General features: G+C 39.4%; 1 protein-coding gene across 2 annotated transcripts; it reads left to right on the top strand.

Moving 5' to 3' along the window:
* The first annotated feature begins 7003 nt into the window (after positions 1-7003).
* On the top strand, positions 7004-17469 carry osr1 (odd-skipped related transcription factor 1). Of its 2 annotated transcripts, none has more exons than XM_076748958.1 (3): positions 7004-7262; positions 14812-15507; positions 16739-17469. In XM_076748958.1, the coding sequence occupies exons 2-3, from the start codon at positions 14837-14839 to the stop codon at positions 16869-16871; spliced, it is 804 nt and encodes a 267-aa protein (XP_076605073.1). In that variant the 5' UTR covers positions 7004-7262; positions 14812-14836; the 3' UTR covers positions 16872-17469. The 2 variants fall into 2 exon arrangements, with proteins under 2 accessions (XP_076605073.1, XP_076605072.1); XM_076748957.1 differs by having other exon boundaries at positions 7006-7262; positions 14809-15507.
* Positions 17470-19114: the final 1645 nt, after the last annotated feature.

The raw sequence follows: 19114 nt of genomic DNA, 5'->3' as shown, positions 1-19114 counted from the left end.
GGGGAGAGCTGCCAAAATTCTCTGTGATACTGCTGTCAAATGTGTTGCTCTGAAACAGTGTTGGATACAGATTCTTGAGTCAAAGCTGTGCACTATATGGAAGAGAACAATGTCAAATAGTTATGAAGCATTAAAAATCTCCTCTTGACTAGCAGCAGTTAGAACATGCATGCTGAAGTCATAGAGGCTAGGCTTCAATGCAAGTGTGTGGGTGTGTGTACACCTATGTGCGTGTGTGGTTGTGTGAGTGTGCACGCGTGTGCGCTTACACACAGGCGCACCTGCATGTAGTCCTAAATTTGTACAAATCAAAAGCAGCTCCAACCACAAATAGTTCCAGTGTGAGTCAACAATGTGTTGGTTTCTACGAACAGCCACCCTCTGTGGTTTCATATGATCATAAAATTAGACATTCCTTTATAGTCCACTGGCTCTCACCCAAAGGCAAGTGCTAAAATGCATGAAGTATATTGTCACAAGGTGAAGAGCATTACCAGCACTTCAGGAGTAAAAGAAAAGAAATGATCAGTAGGAGGGAAAGAAACAGATGGAGAAAGAGGGAACAGAAAGAGGGATCGAGCTCTGGCCTCTCTGTGTTGTGTGCAGCTCTAATCATGTCCTGCTGTTTGAGCTCAGCTCAAACTAACTAGGATCCGAAACAACAAAAAGATGAGATGAGATAAAACTTAATTGACGCCCATGGCTAAACTGAGTCACTACAACAGCAAAGAGTTTTATGACACCGAAAAGAAAACGCTCAATATAAATGAAGCCCCATTCGGGCACGATTAACATTACTGGGGGATGTGAGGATTGAAAGATTCACTGTGCTCCTCAGTAATTTAACTCATCATTCCGGACAGCATTTTAAACATCAGGAAATTACAAGATAAGGTTAGTAATGACATGGACATTCCAAAGGACAAAGCCAAAAGAGAAAGCCAAAAGCCTCCCAAAGGGGGCACAAGGAGAGGAGCAGTGGGAAAAAAAATTAGACAAACAGTGTGAGTCATAACTCAAAGTCAAATTTTCACTATGACTCATCATTATCTTTGATACGCATTGTGAATAAATGTCCATGAATCTGTTTAGAAATCACAGACAAAAGACACTTTGGAATTTCCTTTTTGATATACACTCAGCTGAAAACAGTACAGAAAAACAGAAAAAGGCAATATGTTTAGTGTGACCTCATCATATTCATTGATTGATTTTTGTAAATCCATACTTAGTCTTAATTTGATGCACAACACGTTTTAAACAAGTTGGGACGGGAGCAACAAAAGACTGGGAAAGCTGTGGAATGTATTTCACAGGTTAACAGGTTCATTGCTAACAGGTGATGTGTGATGAGTATCATGATTGGGTATGAAAGGGGCATCCTCAAAAGGCTCAGTCGTTCACAAGCAAGGATGGAGTGAAGTTCACCATTTGATTGTATAAAGCATATTAGTGGAAGGGCTCAGGAACACTTCATAAAATTGCTGTCTGTTAAAACAGTTGATTTGGAAATGATGGCATTCTGTTTTTATTTCCATTCTACTCAGTGTTCCACCTTTTTTTGGAATTGGAGTCGTAGCTAATTTGGCATACTTTTAGAGAGCAGGACCACCATTCTCCCATATTTGAGCCCCCTCTCTCACTGTCCTCCCGTTTAAATATTTTCCTGAGACGTTTTTTTTTTTTTTAAAGCATGGCTGTAACGTTGATGGGAGGCATGACTACCTATTTGATGCTTGTCTTACATTCTGCAAATGGCATTCATCAAAAAATAAGAAAAAGAAGAAGAGGATCGATGAGAGGGATGTAAGCTGCCAAAAAGGCGAAAATTTTGCGCAAGTATCTCACCAAATGGGAGGAGGCTCACCTATACTTAATGATGAGCAATGTCTGTCAAAGTCATGCTTTTTGTCAGGTATGCCATACAGATTTTAGTGTAATTGTTGCTTCGCTGATGGCTGTATTTCTACTATCTCTGCCATCCATTTTTATAATCACCCTCTCCTACCAATTGTCTCTCTTGCCAGTAGCTTTTCTCAAAATCACAACTGAAGCATAATGTGAGAGTGATGTGTACATATCCCTAAAAGTAAACATCCCTAAACATACATAAATGTGCATAAAGTGCTGAATTTATAAGGCCTTTTGTGTTTTCATTTATATAACATAGGGATGTTCACAGCATTTCACTTTCAACCAGGTATCTGATTGTGACCACCTAACTGTAGTTACTTACTGTAGGAACTAGTTAACCCAATTTTCATTATATTTGATATTTCAAAGCAAGTGGTTGCCTCGTGGTGAATTAGGATTCACTGTGTGTGCCCTTGTCTAAATGTAAGGGGTATGTATACAATGGTAAGGGTCAGCCCAGGGTAGGGTGCTGGAAAATTTCCTTTGCTTTCAAATCTTGCTATGACGTACCTTTAACTTAACCTATCATTATAACAGACCATTTGACTGGTTTACTGGGTCTTGCTTGAAGGCTACATTTTTCATGTTGTAAAAACGTTAATTCTGGATCCTAAATATGCCAATATGGTGTTCACAGGTTTCCACTTGTCATTAGTAAAATCATTTTCAATTTAGTTCATTTTCACACAAAAGTCAAATACATCTAGCAAAGCCATCTCCACTGCAAAGCATCTGCAGTCTCCTAATCAGTAAAGACACGAAGAGAACAAGATGAGGAAAATTAAGTAATCTAAATACAGTTACATTGAGGGTCCCACATATTATAAAAGCATGATAAGGCCTGATAATGTGTGATACATCCATCTAGTGTTGTGGGGTACTATCAAAGGATGAATAGAATGCTTTATAAAAGACTTCTTCTAAAAGGTCATTCCATGGTGTTACTCTATGTGTTTATTTTGGGTTTACTTAGCAACTATCAGGATGAAGTGAACCATGTAGTGAAGTCCTAGTCAACAGTTGGAAATTGTAAGCAACCAAAGGCAAAGGCTAGTGACTTTTAGTTAGCAGGAACACATAGGTTTATTTACAAATCCGTAGTTCTTTTTTGTCCATAAATATGTAACAAAACAAATATGAAACATCTAAGAACCAAATGTGGGCACAAATGGGGTAAATTCAATGCAACCCACATTTAGAATATTGACAGGAATGAACAGGAATGATCATGCAGGGGGTTACAGTCACTGTACAGTCTACTGGATTCCAATAATGCAATGACTCGCAATTCATCCACCCTGCAATAAAAACATCCTTTGTGAAGCTTGTGATGTTATTTTTTTATATTTGCTGAGACCGTGTCAATGAAGTGTTGCTGGTTTACTTCTTTGGGTGATGTTTGATTTTGTGCTATGGATAGAATAACATGCAAACATTTTTGATTAAATTTCCTCCCTGATTAGTCAGAATTACATAACTTGATATTTAAACATATATCCACTTGGATACAGAAACAGGCACAAAGCCCAATAATGCAATGTCATGTCATTTTCATCACTTCCTCACTAACAGTGATTTGACTTTCAGTTTCTTGTGCTGGGTGTGCTGCTCTCTAATCTAATCATGCTGTTTCCAGAGTGGCAGGCACTGGGATCCAAGAAGTAATGAAACACTTCAGTCTGTCATTTTTATCTTCAATATGTTTTGGTTACAGTGATACACTTTCAGTTTTGCCCTGCAACAACATTGGAAACAGGCCATGCAAGTGGTTTCAGTGACCATGATAATGACCCCAAAAAGGTTAAAAACCTGGGACTTCCCACCAGTTGGTTAGAACTGAAGAAGCCACTTGGATGAGAGCCAAAATGTTTGAGTTTCCATAACCAAGTCCAGTTGCCCTCGATTCAACACTCCTTGGACACGGAATACAACGGTGGCAGGAGCAGGCCGCAAACATGACCTATCAAAACAACTGTCCTTCCCCTTGAGAGCTCAGTTTCACGGGGGAGTACAACCCAGAGAACATTCACCATGAAACTCTTTTTGATTACTACATTAATTAAATTTCAGGGACATTAATACTATGGAACAGTTTCAAGCCTTTTGACTGGTGTTCCAGTTTGAGGAATAAGAACTACTTTTTTAATCCCCTTGGGGAAATTCATTTTTCCCACTCTGTTGTTATTTTCATTTCATTTGCACACAGTAGAGCCAAAATATGCACACCAAGAACACAGGATCACCTCTTCACCAGTATGGAGAGGATGGATGTTGTGTATGATATATATAAAAGCTCCTTCAATGTACATATGGGCATGCAAGGATTGTTTTCAGGCAGACTTGGAGAAATGTGAATGTGTCCTTTAAGAAAACAATGTGGTGTGGTGCTTAGTGGCACTTCTGCTCATTCAAACAGTGTGTTTCGCCTGTGTCAGTGCAGGCTCCAAACTGAAAATGAGCTTCAGACATTCAATGGTAACATTTGTGGCACACCGACTAAGGTCTCTTGCTATTGTAAACATCCGTTCTAAATGTAGGGAGGTTGTGTGCTATCTGTTCATCTATGATTTTGTTATTGAAAGACCATTTTTACAGTGTGTTACTTGAAAACCAGCATGAACACAACACAATGCTGCAATTCATATACCATTCACACCTGATATTTTCTTACATATTTGATCAAAGGATACTGAAAGACTTTTTTTTTTTCATTTAGCAATTGAAATGTTAATGTTTCTCTATGGCCTCTAGGGGGAGCAACAGAACTCAAAATCCAAATTACACTGATTACTGTAAACAAACAAACAAATGCTCAGAAGACAGGCAGCCTGATGATAAATTGTGTCACAGTTTAGCAGGAAAACAAAACTTTCATCTACATGTCATAATCTTTATTTGCGGATGGAGTGTAATTGATTCAGTTGTTATCACATGACCTGAGCGACCTGATTAAAGGTGGTTGTTTTTTGGAGAGATGCTAACCTCTGTCTCTGTTCAGTCAGACGTGAATGTCAGATGCTGTGAGTGGTTCTGTACTGGTGTTCAGAGCTATTGTTGTCCTTCTCTGGTCTCTTGTCCAGGGTCCTTGCCAGGGGTGTAAAGCACAAAATAGGCATTCTCTATTTGCCCCTCCCTGCATCCACAGCTATCCATTCTAGTATCTTTTATGTATCCATCATGTAGTGTTCCCCATAGCAGCTTCAGTCAAGGGGGTCCTGTTGCTAGGGGGTACCGGCAGGGTTGAACGGCTATATAAGCTGGGCACACAAAGCCAAGATAATCCACTTAATGCAATTTCCAGTCATGTGATGCACAATCAGTGTGTTGCCTTCATCACACTTGTACTTTTGTCAAACGTTTGTGCTTTGGTTCACAGGTCAATAGTTAGAGATAATGCTCTGAGTGATCAGTGTCAGAACCTCAGCAGAAAGGTTCTCCAGCAGGTGGCAGATTTTGTTCACTGAAACATGGTTTTTCCCTTCGGTTGATGCAGGCTGCTGTTCACTGCAACAAGCTCTTATCCTGCATTGCTTGTAGTTTCAAAACTATCCTTTATACACAGACACAGACAATGCACTGGTTCCTAACTGGAGGGTCGAATACTTCCAAGATAAACCTGAGGAGTCCTAAGATTATTAAAGAGATAGGAAGTATATAGAGACAGGTACTCACACATACACACAAAGTGTCTTCTATTTTAAAGATGTGTGATTTCTGTTATCTACATTCATGTTAAGTTTTTCTAAGTTTTCCAAAAAATTGTAATGATTGAACTGTTCATACCTCAAGTCCACAAATAAATAGATATTTCTACATTGTTTTGTTTTCATACAAAGATCAAACAGATTGACACGTAATAACTACTGAAGCAATTCAAATTCAATTTGTTCTTTTTGTTATTGTTGTATTTGTTATTATTAAAATTCATTGTTAGCCTGATAGATTTCCATGTGTTGTTTTGTACCATCATTAGGGAACATGCATTTGTTCAATTGCAAAGTCCCACCTATACATTCTGCAGCGTACCCTGAGTGAGCCCATAATTAAAGTGAGTTTACTTCTATTAAGATTCCTTTTGATGTTTTGACTATTCAAACAGACTTTTGTTGTTGTTGTTGTAGTTGTTTTGTTTTACCTTACCTGTATCTTAAAATTAAATGCTAATGGGGCTTCAAGGTATGTATTTAATAGTCAATAAGATAAGATAAGATAAGATAAGATAAGACTTTATTGATCCCACACTGGGGAAATTCAGTCATTACAGCCAGCAAGCATTATAAAAAGCAAAAACAGTGGCACAAAAAGGTCAAGATTCAATTAAAGAAAAAGTGTACAGGATAGAAAATAGAAAAACAACTATGTAATAGAAAATATCAATCTGAATCTGAAAAAGGTAAGATAGAAATGGCTAAATTTCCGTCTTGGGGATCAATCAGTCCTCTTCTTGATTGCAAGAGTAATGATTTTTACAAACATAACAGTATTTCCCAAATAAGCCCATTTGATGTTTTAATATCAATGCCAGCCGTCTACACTTCAACAGAGTTCATCATAAAGAGAATCTATAGGTTGCAGAAGAAATATGAGGGTTGTTCCGGGCGGTGCTGTGAAGTCACAAACCCTCATTTGACAGAAAAACGTTAGACGCCGACACTTTCAACTGAAAGTTTGTGTGCACAGCGAAAAGAAATGTTTTAGACCATTAAATACACACACGGTGTCAAGGGACGCAGTAGGTGGGAACACAGGCCTTCGTGTTAGTTTTAGTCCAATATTTGTCTTTACAGGCAAAGTCAAAAAAAATTACTGCCTCAGTTTTTTATTGCTTTAAAATCTATATTATACACTAAACTCTCTAACTTTTAGGATTCATTTCAAGGAGCGTGTGCGCACCGCTCATGGACACATCCAGCCCAGCGTGCGCCCATGAAAACACAAGCACACAAACTTCTTCCTGGCTGACACCACAGGTTCATGTAGCAGCAGAGCTGTCCTGCGTCCTGTTCTGTTCTGTTCTGTTCTGTTGTGTTGTATGTGGGCCGGCTGAGTGACGCGCCAGTAGGAGTCGGACTCTGCGTTGCAATAAAGAGGCCAGCGGCAGCCGGGAGCGCAGAACAGTGGAGCCGAGGGGCGTCCCACCATCACAGCTACTCCACCACCACACCGCCGAGCCTGCTCAGCTCTGCCTTCTGTCTGAGCTCACACCGCAGTATCGAAGGAACATGCTGCCGCTCCGGCCGTCTCATTAACGCATCCACAACAATAAAACAAGGCTGTTCAGCGGCACCTTGAACCTCCGGCAGGATCCACGAGCTGCAGAAGGAGAATTTACTCAATCCATTTCATTGGTAAGTCTTTACGTTCTTTTTATATTCTAACTGAAACTGAAACGACATCCATTGCAATATCCAAGCAGTGGAAGGAAACTTGTGTCACATTGTTTGGATTTTAAGTTTCTAATTAAGTTTCTAATCTTATATTTATCAGTTATTTCAACCCAGCAAAAACTCTGCAGGAGTTTGAGATTTTTGATTTGCAGAAAGGATTGTGCAACAGGTGCGGTAAAGAAGAAAAAAAAAAAAAATATATAGGTTTTTAAACTAAATGGAATATGACTGGTAAATATGCTTCAGCTATTCGGCTGTAAATGTATTTATTTAAAAGAGCAGAGCCGTTTTCCCTTATAGTTTTGTTCATTGTCAACACATAACTGTTAGTTACCCATTACTGAAAATCTCTCTGCACGAGTCAGACTGACAAAACTGTAGTTTTTATGTCACTTGGCTCGTTAATCTTTGAGTCTTGGTTCAATGCAATGTTAAGATTTATGTACAGATGCAGGCTGCACAATTAGTCTGGATGAAATTCACCACAGATATCCATGAAGAACAGAGGAGAGGAGAGCACCTCCGCTCAGCGTGCACTGACACAGTCTCCCTCCCTGTTCACTAATTAATAAAGCCGCTCCGCTTAATGAAGCCCTGCACCCAATAAAGTCCACATGCATCAGGTAAGAGGTCTGTGAGGCAGATGTGACGGGTCAAAGCCAGCGGCCTTTTCTGATCACCTCACTGCATGGAGATCAGATCACTGTGGATGTGTCCGCCCGGAGCCTGAGCGCTTCACCGTGAGAGCAGGCGGCAGGGGGCCATGCGCGGACATGGCAAAGTCGAAAAGACTGGATTATTCATCTCTCGGGCCATTTTAAACATTACTCAATGGGAGCAAGTGTGGAGGACGATTACAGGACTTTTTACTGAAGTTAATTTAGTAAAAGATAAACGAGGCGCAGTAAAACGTACAATATTTGCCTCTAAACTGTAGTGGAGTTGAAGTTTAAAGTAACATAAAATGTTAACTGCCAAGCTCAGTGTAATTTCCTTTAAATCATTAAATAGATCTTTAGTAAATATAAAGCGTCCCACCATTGACTGGTACAAATTAGGCTACAAATTATTCAAAGGAAATCCCAACTGCTGTGGTTCAGTTTATATGAATAACTTCCAGCATTTGTTTTAAAATATGAGCAGGATAGTTACAAAAAACGGTCATTTCTTGTAGTCAGTAATTAGTTCATTTTTTTTATTTATTTCTAAAAGTCATTTCATTTAAAACAGTGAACCTCTGGTTATGCAGTAAGAACATTTCATCCTGTTTCTAGTAGAATTAAACTTTTATCCAAAAGTGTCCAGAGGAAAAAGAAAACAAAAAATCTATATATATTGAAACAGATCCCCTGCACTCAGTGGCTTGTTTGATGAAAATCTAACTTTAAGGAGCTGAGCCGATTTTTTTTCCCCCCCAACATAAACATATTGTGATGGAAAGTATGCCTGCTGTCACTGTGCATGTATTTGTCTTACCTGCAGATGTTGATTTGTTGCTTTGAATACACTTGTTAGCTCAGGTGAATACATTATGGTGTAAGTGTGAGACAATACTGCATTCAGATGAAGGCTGGATAAAAGACTCTGACCTGCAGGGTAAAATGAGTACCTGTTCAACACAAGGGCCAAGCGGCCGAGCATTTCTAACCACAGTCCTGTGATCCTCAGTTTCCATCAGTGCCAAGGTACAAATGTGGATCATTTGAACTTGTTGCACACTGAAGAGACAGTAGGCCATAAGGTGTGACTCTCTCTAATTCAGCCAAAGGGACTCGAACCTTTTTAACCTTCTGTAGTTTTTAAAATAAGAGCAAAGAGGAAGCAAAGCTCAGCAGACAGACTGTATGTGTCAAAGTCAAATGTAAAAGACATCATTGAGAAGTGATGTTACCTCAAAACTGAGGTTTGTCCACTTAAGCCCATAGCCAAAGTTATCACAGTGACCATTATATCATCTCCTACATAGATTTTACTCAATCTCTGTACTGAGGTGCTGTCACTTTTCAAGGCTTTATGCTTTAACTGTTTCATTAGATGGCTGTAGGTAAGATAAATGTGACTTTATTCATCCAGAGGGAATAAGTTGTGCAGCAGTTGCAGTGCAAAGTCAGAAAGATTCAAATATATAGAGTGCGAATATTAAATATCAGTGAAGTGCAAAATATATCCAGTGCTGAAAATATGAAAAGGCTAATGGTATGAATCATTCCTGGTGGGCTGCATGAAGATATGTTTAAGAAGTAGCATGTTGTTATGTGTGTACAATATAAAATCTGAAGTACAGGTAAGTGTATAATAGGCTCAATCAAACATGATTATGTCCATGATTTTGCACGTAATGCCCCACTTTTGCACATTGTAGCCTGTTATGTCCCCTGAGTCAGAGTTGCCAAGACTGCAGTTATTAGTATGCAGATTAAAATTTCTTTTCAGCATGGGTATGAAGCCGTGGTCATAGCTTAAACCAGTGGTTCTCCACTTGGTTGTAAGCATGGCCTAGAAATCCATAGACACTATAAATCTGAGGGGTCCCAAGATGTTTATAGACATACACAAAGTTACTGCTGCTAATGCGTTATCTGACCATTCTAATTGCTTTTGAATGACAGTATTCAGTATTCAAACAATCTGAGAGGAAAAAAATACTGTGGTTGAACTGCTCACATATCAAATCTACAAGGCCATAATTTGTGACTTTAAGGGGTCATATGCCGAAAAGGCTGTTAAACTATGAAACAGTATATGAATTAATTAGATCCAGTACCTGTGAGCCAGTTTGTAATTGAGTTTCACTACATGACCATATGTTCTTGTAAACTTTTACTGAGTTAAAATTTGGAGTGATGAACTTTTAATGGAATAATTTACCATAGTGTTTTTGTCCTATCATATTGCTACAGTCTTATTCTGTTGGCATAAAAGTGTAAATATAATATAAAATACTACATTGAGTCACAGATTACTGGAAGCAGCTATGAAATATGCAGCCTGTAAGTTTTTAACAGCAGAACGTAAAATTAACCAGATTGCTAAAATTCTCAAAATATACGAATCAGAGGACATGAACCTGTGTCCTCGGCGTTTACAGGATGTGTTTTCTATAGTTTGGACTGACTTCGACCTGCTCAGTTCTGTAGAAGTTGAAGAGTTCACATTAATATTTCCTGGGTCTGGAGTGTGTACTACACCCAGCCTGATCACGTTTGCATGGAGGTGCGAAGCAGAGTCTCTGTCTTCACAATGAGGCCCTCTGAGGCGCTGAATCTCACAGTCTCCACTAAACCAGAGGGCCACATGGCTGTTTGGATCTGGAGGCCCCTGGTATGCAGACATCAAAGGGTTAAAGGTGAGGAGAGGCTCAGCAGCACTGCACTTATCTCCTCTAATGACCTCCTAAGTAAAAGTCAATTACTTCTGCGTCATGATCAGAGAGGAACAGACCACAGGGGGCTGTTTGAGCTCCACTGCTCCTCATTACAACCACTTCACTGGATGAGCTGCCCAGCCTCAGGTTCAGGGATAAGGTATTTCTAATTCTCTTATTTACTATTTATTAACATCTCTATAGCTTGTGTAAAAGCTGTGAACGGTAACTCCACTCTGTCTGCCTGTACCGTAATGCTCACATTCTGTGACCTACACTTCAGGACAATGTAATAACAACCTGACGAGAACGAATCACTTTAAAGCTATAAACAACTGACCTGGTTCTGTCTTCTCTTGCACAGGTGATGATGAAGTTATTTCGCGTTTGACTGTTTCAAATGAATTTACAATCTAATGCACTTTTCTTACACTTCAAACATCCTCACATCATCCTGATAATATTCGGAGATACCAGGTTTTCCCCCAGCAAAGGCAGCTCAAATACATGTCCGATATAAGTCCACAGACTCCACTATTTCCTCTCTCGTAAGTTGGTCTTTTCACCTAAAATCAGTAGAGTTTACTGATTACGAAAGAGTAATCATGGTCATTATTAATGTTATTCAGAATTATTGCTATTGTTATGAATATCAATCATTGTTTCAGAAAACAAAAAGATTTGTCAGTATGAAAACCATTTTCCCCACTAAGTTTCCCCTGGATAGTTAAAAATCCAAAATCTGTGTTCAGACACTACACGGTTCCATCAGTGAAAATGTTCCACGTGTTTTGTAAATCACTTTCATATTTGGGATCCAAAATCAAGCAGGAATTTGGATTTGAACATGAGGTGAGGTGAATACTCTGCTGAGTCTACTAGAGGTTCATTTTTAATCATTATTACTTTCTTTCTCTTAAAAAAAAAAATCCTCGCACTGACACATACTCAGTAAAATGGTCCTCAGCCTGTAACAACTCCGAGACCCATCATCACAATTTATGGCTGTGGTAATGAGTTAGATGAAAAGCTGGAGAAAAACATATCAGTAAAGGTGTATTCAGGTGGTGATTACAGATGTGTTAGTTTGACTAATTTGAAGCAGAAACGGTGGTGGAAAATGTGAATATGTCCTGTCCTAAAGCAGAAACAGCAACACCAAAAGGGAAAATGACTCCATTAAGTGGAAAAGAGTTTAAGTAAAAAATATACATTACTTCAGTATCAAAAGTAAAAGTAATAATTTTGGACAATGGAGCCTGTCACTGTGCTGTTATGTTATTATATGCTAAGCAGTATTTATTGGTTATTATTGGTTATATTGGCTTTACCACAACAACCACAGCATTTCATCTGCTATGCATGTAGTCTTGATCTTTTTATTAATCTTTTTTTTTTTCTTTTTCAGTCTTATCTACAAAATAGAATAACTACAGCAGTAACCGGTGGTAGAATAAGTAAAAGAAACAGTGCAATAATAAAATTCTCCATTACATGACAAAAGTTAAAATACTGCTTCAAAATAGGCCCTGAAGTGTTATATTATAAAATATTATACTATTGGATTATTATTATTATAATGCATGAGTAAGTCAGCAGCATTTTTAGGTTGTTGATGGAGGTGGTGAAGTTTTTGATTACTTTATACACTTTTGTGTAGTTTAATTAGTAATAATGTATGATGTTTTGGTCCATTGTGTGTTTTACATGAGATTTTTTTATTTGAAAAGAAGCTGTTGTGTAAATTAGCCTCTAAAATGAAGTCCAGCAAATGTATTAAGTATTGTATTAAGTGACCAAAAACTGTACTGAAGCACAGCACATGATCAAATGAACATATGCTACCTGTGCTAGTAAGTACAGCCACCAGATAAATGATGCAACGAAGCAGTCAATACTATAATATATTTTCCTCTGAAATTCAACTCAAACCTCAAAATGGTAGTGACATGTAACATCTGAGTAAGTGTACTCTGTGAGTGTGCAGCAGTGATGCAGCAGTTCCGCGTCTGTAAAGAGCTCTGCTATATGAGATGATGAGGTGAGAGGAGTGGCCTGGGGGCTGTGTTACTCTGGGAACAGAGACTTAGAGCTGCTGTGGCTCCTGTCCATCAGCGTCAGCCTCAGACAAAGATACATTATTGTCTATTGTTATTCCTGCTTATCAAACCTGATTTAACAGCTCACAGGTATTTCTCTGGCTGAATGCTGTCATTCTACTTCTCTGCCCTCAACAGCCCTGGGCATGTTTCTGGGAACAGGAATCGCCTCCCCCTCCTACACACACCCACACGCGCGCGCACGCACACACACACGCACGCACGCACGCACGCACACACACACACACACACACACACACACACACACACACACACACACAGCTTTTTCTCTGCATGATGCGTCTCTGTGTGTATGTGTGTCTGTTAATGCTGCCAGTTGTTTTGTGTTCACTTTCACTGACACATTTCCCACACACATACACACACATAGGTTTGTTTAAGCACCTTAGTATACTTGTGAGGATCTTCTAAATCTTCTAAATGACTATTAAATTCAACTTTAAAGGACCATATCAGAGGTTTTAAGTAGTAGAGGTAAAGTTTTCTTAAGTACACTCTTGCACACTCTCTTAACAGGTGACTTTCACATTTCTTTAAGATTTTACATACATTTTGGAGGAGGTTGGATTGGTGACTGACTGAATTTCATCCATGAAATTGGGGTATTACAATAAACAATACAATACAACAATACAATAAACATTTGCCTTTTTGACTGTAACCATAAACCTTCCTTAAGAACCACACAGTAGTTTCCATGTGCAAATATTGTAAAAAACTTTTGCACTGGATTTCGCAGAGGTTTTAACTTTTAGAGCTTTCTGTAGTGTGTATCGAACTTCAATGGCCTTTCATATGCACATGTATGTCATAAGCTGATAATGAGGTCCCTTTCAACAAGTTTATCAGCAAGCCAGAGTGGATATGTATTGGCTCCACATAGAAGTGTGTGTGTGTGTGTGTGTGTGTGTGTGGTATGGGAGAGGGTAGTATACAAATCAAACATGTTGATGGATTTCACCATGCCATGCAAATATTTCAAATTCATTCAAGTTGTAGAACAAGCTGAAGCATAAAAGCAATCTAAACAACTCTATCATGAACCACCAGGAATTGAAATACCTGCCACCACCAGGTATAGTAGTAAAAATCCTGGTTGCTTGTATGACCATAATGTACCTATCATCAGCATTTTCTTGTAGATGGATGTCAGTTATTTCACAACCCAAAATTAATCTCAACTACGACACAATGAATGACTGAGTTATGAGGTATTGTACAAAGAATGCGGTTTCCCTTTTAACTGCTAATGAATCACTTTTTCCTAAAGACGAGATGAAAATACAGATATCAATCTCATGTCTGTGTGTTAAGTACAGAGGTTGAGTCAGGATGTGGTTGGCTTAACCTAAAGAGTAGGGGGGTCTGTACAAAGGCCAAAAATACACCTATCAACACTTCTAAATTTCAAAAAATGTATGCTTTATGTCTAACTTGTTAAATCCACACACAAACAAATATAAAAATCTGAATCTGTGGTTACAAGCCAGAATTATTTATTGACAAGCATAGTTCAGTCTCAGTGCTGTCAGTAACCACCTTGACTCCAGCTTCATACTTAACACATAGACATGACATCAATATCCATCCTCTCTGTGCGCTCTCAGAAGGAAAGCAAATACAAATTTCACAACAATCCTTTTAACTGAACAAACCTGTGTTGATACCCCTTCCACAGTCACTTTCCACAGCTGAAAAGCAGGCTGTAAAGTGTATGCACTTGTACCCAGTGAGGGGAGAAGAGGAGGGCATAAATATGACTACTGACAAAATTCCTGTAAACCGTCTGAATTCCTGCCAAATGTGATTTTTTCACTCTAATCTGGTTTCTTGTATAAATGTTGTTATAGTTACACTGTATGTTTGTGTGCATGTGTATTTTGCACTAGAAACGTGTTCAAACCTCCTGGTCATCATCTTTGCAATCTTCACTTCAATACATATGAAAGCATTTTTAAAAAATCAACATGACTTGGACCAAACTTTGCATATTTTCATCTCCTAATGTTTCTGTCTCTACCAGAAGGCCTGTTGGATTTTGCATCGCAGCCATGGGCAGCAAGACTCTGCCAGCACCAGTCCCTCTCCACCCATCCCTCCAGCTGTCCAACTACTCCCTCCTTCAGAGCTCCACAGGCCTCCAGTTACCAGCCGACCATTTTCACAGCATCTACAGCTTCAGTGCCCTACATGCCATCCACCTCCACCAGTGGACCCTTGGTTACCCACCTTTGGCCCTGCCCCGCTGCACCATCTCCAAGCTGCCAGCCCAGTTCTCCTCCATGGCCTCCATACCCATATTCCCTCACCTCCTGCAGCCTAAGCAGGACTCAGCAGGATTGCTGCAGAGCTCCAAGAACAAGCCCCGCTTTGACTTTGCCAACCTGGCAGCAGCAGCCACCCAGGAGGATCATCTGAAGGCAGAGGACCTGAGTATGACAGGTGTTGCTGCCACCACACAGGCATCATCTCACCACCCAACCTCAGCTGGCCTAGGATGCCTCCTGGACGTGACCAAACTCTCTTCACCCGAGCGCAAGTCCAGTCGAGGCCGGCTGCCCTCCAAGACCAAGAAAGAGTTTGTCTGCAAGTTCTGTGGCCGCCATTTTACCAAATCCTATAACCTTTTGATCCACGAGAGGACGCACACCGATGAGAGGCCATATACTTGTGATATCTGCCACAAAGCCTTCAGAAGACAGGACCACCTCCGGGACCACAGGTGAGAACCAGGCTTCATCAAAAACAACAAAACATGATGCACAGAAGACTGTGCTTGATGCGTGAATAAAGGATTGATTTTTGAAACTGCACGTCTGACAAGAATGCCCTCTTCTTGCAGTGATTGGCTAGGTGTGGTAATAGGCCATCCTCTACAGTTTCCATCCAAATTTAGTTTTGTGTTCTCATGAGGTCATGTTCAATGGATCCAAATGTCCAGATATTATATGTATTGTGGTTGCTGCTTACATTGACTCGCATGGTGCTTAAAAACTGACTAAGTCAACCTCACAAATACACATCGAACACCAGCAAACCAAAAATTCAAAACAAAATGCAAATCAGTGTCTAAATGCCTGATTCAATTCATTTATTCATTTCTTTAATGCTAAACATCATAGTAGAATTAGCATAAAGTTACCGAATATGTGGCATTGCAGCTTTTTATACTGTCGTCAGGTTCATGTTGAAAACATTATAATTACTGATTGTTTGTTTGCTTTTGTTATGTTAGAAACATAAAACAGGGAAAGTTGAGATTTTATTTTTCCTATGTTGCGATGATTTGACACTTCAGGCCACAGATTAACACAGTGTGTCACCCAACAAATCCACATTTTTAAAGGTGTGTTCTGACACAAAACGAAGAGATTTTTTGCTCCACATCATTTGCTGTTTTGTGCAGTCTGTGTTGATTCGCCCATAACAACCAGTGTACCAACTAGATTTTTGCTGTAGGCTAGCTAGAAACAGACACATTGTCTGCATATGTTGGAATATGTCTGTGTGTGTGTGTGTGTGTGTGTGTGTGCGTGTGTTCAGCTCAGCCTGATCTCAGAACTCGCCAGGAACTCCAGTACTTTCTTTTATTTCCCAGTCTCTTGCTCATACCAGTAGGGTGCAGTGACTGTGTGCTGCTTCCTGAAGGCTTGTAGTCACAGTAGGGTTGATACCATGGCACCAGACAATGGGCCTCTACAAAGCCTGCCACCATGTGAATTCTGGAATCTTCTGGAATTTGTCAAGTCGTGATTGTTCGTAAAACCTATTCAAACAATAGCACCTCATTGTTGATGACCATTGTTGTTTTCTTTGGATGACATGTTGGAAGGGTCATGAAGCCTATATGCCAGGCCCATTGACCCATTCAGTACTAATGATGATGCTCTGAAATGACAATGACATGATCCTTTCTAAATACTAACTGGCTGCTCTTTGTGTTCTGCCTGCAGGTACATTCATTCCAAAGAAAAGCCCTTCAAATGTCAGGAGTGTGGGAAGGGCTTCTGTCAGTCCAGAACTCTGGCTGTCCACAAAACATTACACATGCAGGTCAAGGAACTGAAGCCAACGAAGATCAAATGATTCACTCCGCCAGCAAGGAAAGGATGGGGACACTGTAAAAACAAGACCAAAGACAACTACAGTCAAAGAACAACCAAAGACTTTTTCATCTCAGCTGCTCAAGGTTGAGCCCTCAGCTTCTATGGAAATACTTTTCAAGGATGAAATATTTCACCAGCCACTTCTAAAAGAAATCATACAGAAATAAACCTTGATGAGGAAGTGTATATGTAGTTGTTGAAGCCTGACTTGGCAGAAAACCCAGTGGATGTGTGGAATGTGAAATGGACCTAAAAAAAAAAAAAAAGAAAAAAGAAAAAAGAAAAGAAAACCTTGTGGCTGCTCAGACAGAAGCTTGTAATCAAAAGACTTTACAAAAGGGACATGACTCATGCATTTTTTTTTTTTTTTCAAAAACTGAGAATTATAAAAGCCATGTTAGCATAGACACATCTTTCTCCTTTTCAATATCACAATCCAATGTTATTTTTGTACAGATACATTATATAAAAATGTATTTTTGCACTTTAACCTGATTATTGATTATTTACATATATCACTGGATTTCTTAAACTTATTTTCAAAATGAATAATCATTTCTAAATAAAATATTTTACTGTAACTGGCTGGTTGTGTGTGAGTTCATCTGAGTGAAATGTTGCTATATGAAGTAAGAATTTAGGTAAGGTGGTTGCTTGTAGTTACATGTGATTCAGTGCACTGCATACTGTTTACATCACACTCACGGCAATGATGATGAGGACAATGATAGGGACAAGGTGACATGAAAAATGCAGACTTTTTTTTTTCCACTTTTTAACTTTAGATAAGATTTCAGTATTTCAAGAGAAGAATGGTGACAAAAGCAGCAGCTAAACTCAGAACTCAAACTGCTAGAGGAAGAGGCACTTATTGCAGTCTGCACAAACATTTATATTAAATTACATTACACTCATTCCTTTTTGTCGAAAGAAACATACAACAAAAAAGGGGTTAACAGCCATGGTAGCAGCTCTGTGAGGTTGATTATTAATGTCTGGACCAAAGCTTAGCTTATTTTTAGTAGATGTGTCATACACCAACTTCACCAAAACAAATTCCTCGTATAATCGCAAAATTGTACTTGGCAATAAAGCTTCTTCTGATTCTGATTCTGAAGTGGTGGACCAACCCACTGTCAATGCCGTCCCTAAAGTCATGCTGCCACATGACTAAAATGCATTTAAACGGCACTTAAACTCTCAGAAAGTGAAAGTGCATCCGTCATACAGAAACAACTTAAGATTCAGACCCCTGAAACCATGTCATTTTAGCAATATTATGTCATTCCATTCCTGTCATTTGGAAAGCCACACACTTTGTGTTTATATCACAAGCTCTGATCACAATTACTAACAATACAGCATACCCAACTGTAAAGAAATGCACTAGTAGTCTTGCGATGCAGTACTTCATCCATCCATATTCAGTAGCATGTAAGCTAATGAGGTTGAGGGGTCTTGAACAGACCTGACAGAGTGTGGAGTCAGTAAAATCCAGATTTTGCATCTCTTGTGGTCTGTGTGGAAGAATCTGCATTCATTATGTTGTCAGTTGCAACTAAGATAGTGTAATACGGTTGCACTTAGAAATACCAGCTTTAAATATTCAGAATTTCACTTACATTCAGAAATATATTAAATGATTTCTTCTTACTGTGTGCAATATGACTAGAGAATCTCGCTTTCGGTGTCTGAGGCATCATGTACTCACTGATGCTTCCATATCAGATGACCAGTTCATATGTAAAGCTGATGGGTGGACTTTAAAGAAAAAGCTGTCTCAGTGAACAGGTATGGGTGATGTTGTTTCACTAGTTGGAGTAAACATGTGTGCTGTGAACAAATGAACAAATGAGGTGTGTGTGTGTGTGTGTGTGTGTGTGTGTGTGTGTGTGTGTGTATGTTAGTGTAAAGGTTAGGGTTAAGGTTAGGCATTCAGTGGGATGGTTAAGGTTAGGGTAAGGGGCTCGGGAAAGCACTATGTCAATGAAGTGTCCCCACAGGGAAGTGATATAAACATGTGTGTGTGTGTGTGTGTGTGTGCGTGTGTGTGTGTGTGTGTGTGTGTGTGCGTGTGTGTGTGTGTGTGTGTGTGTGTGTGTGTTTACTGTATGTGTGTTGGAATGCTTAATGTGTCATGCAGGAAAAAAGCTGCTATTCCAGGGGAAGGAGAAGAGCTGAGCGGATGGTCGGCTGTTGCTTACCGTTTCTCTTGTAGCCAGG

Source organism: Chaetodon auriga, chromosome 14, assembly GCF_051107435.1.
Source record: "Chaetodon auriga isolate fChaAug3 chromosome 14, fChaAug3.hap1, whole genome shotgun sequence".
Classification (NCBI taxonomy): domain Eukaryota; kingdom Metazoa; phylum Chordata; class Actinopteri; order Chaetodontiformes; family Chaetodontidae; genus Chaetodon; species Chaetodon auriga.
This window is presented reverse-complemented; position numbering and strand designations above follow the sequence as displayed.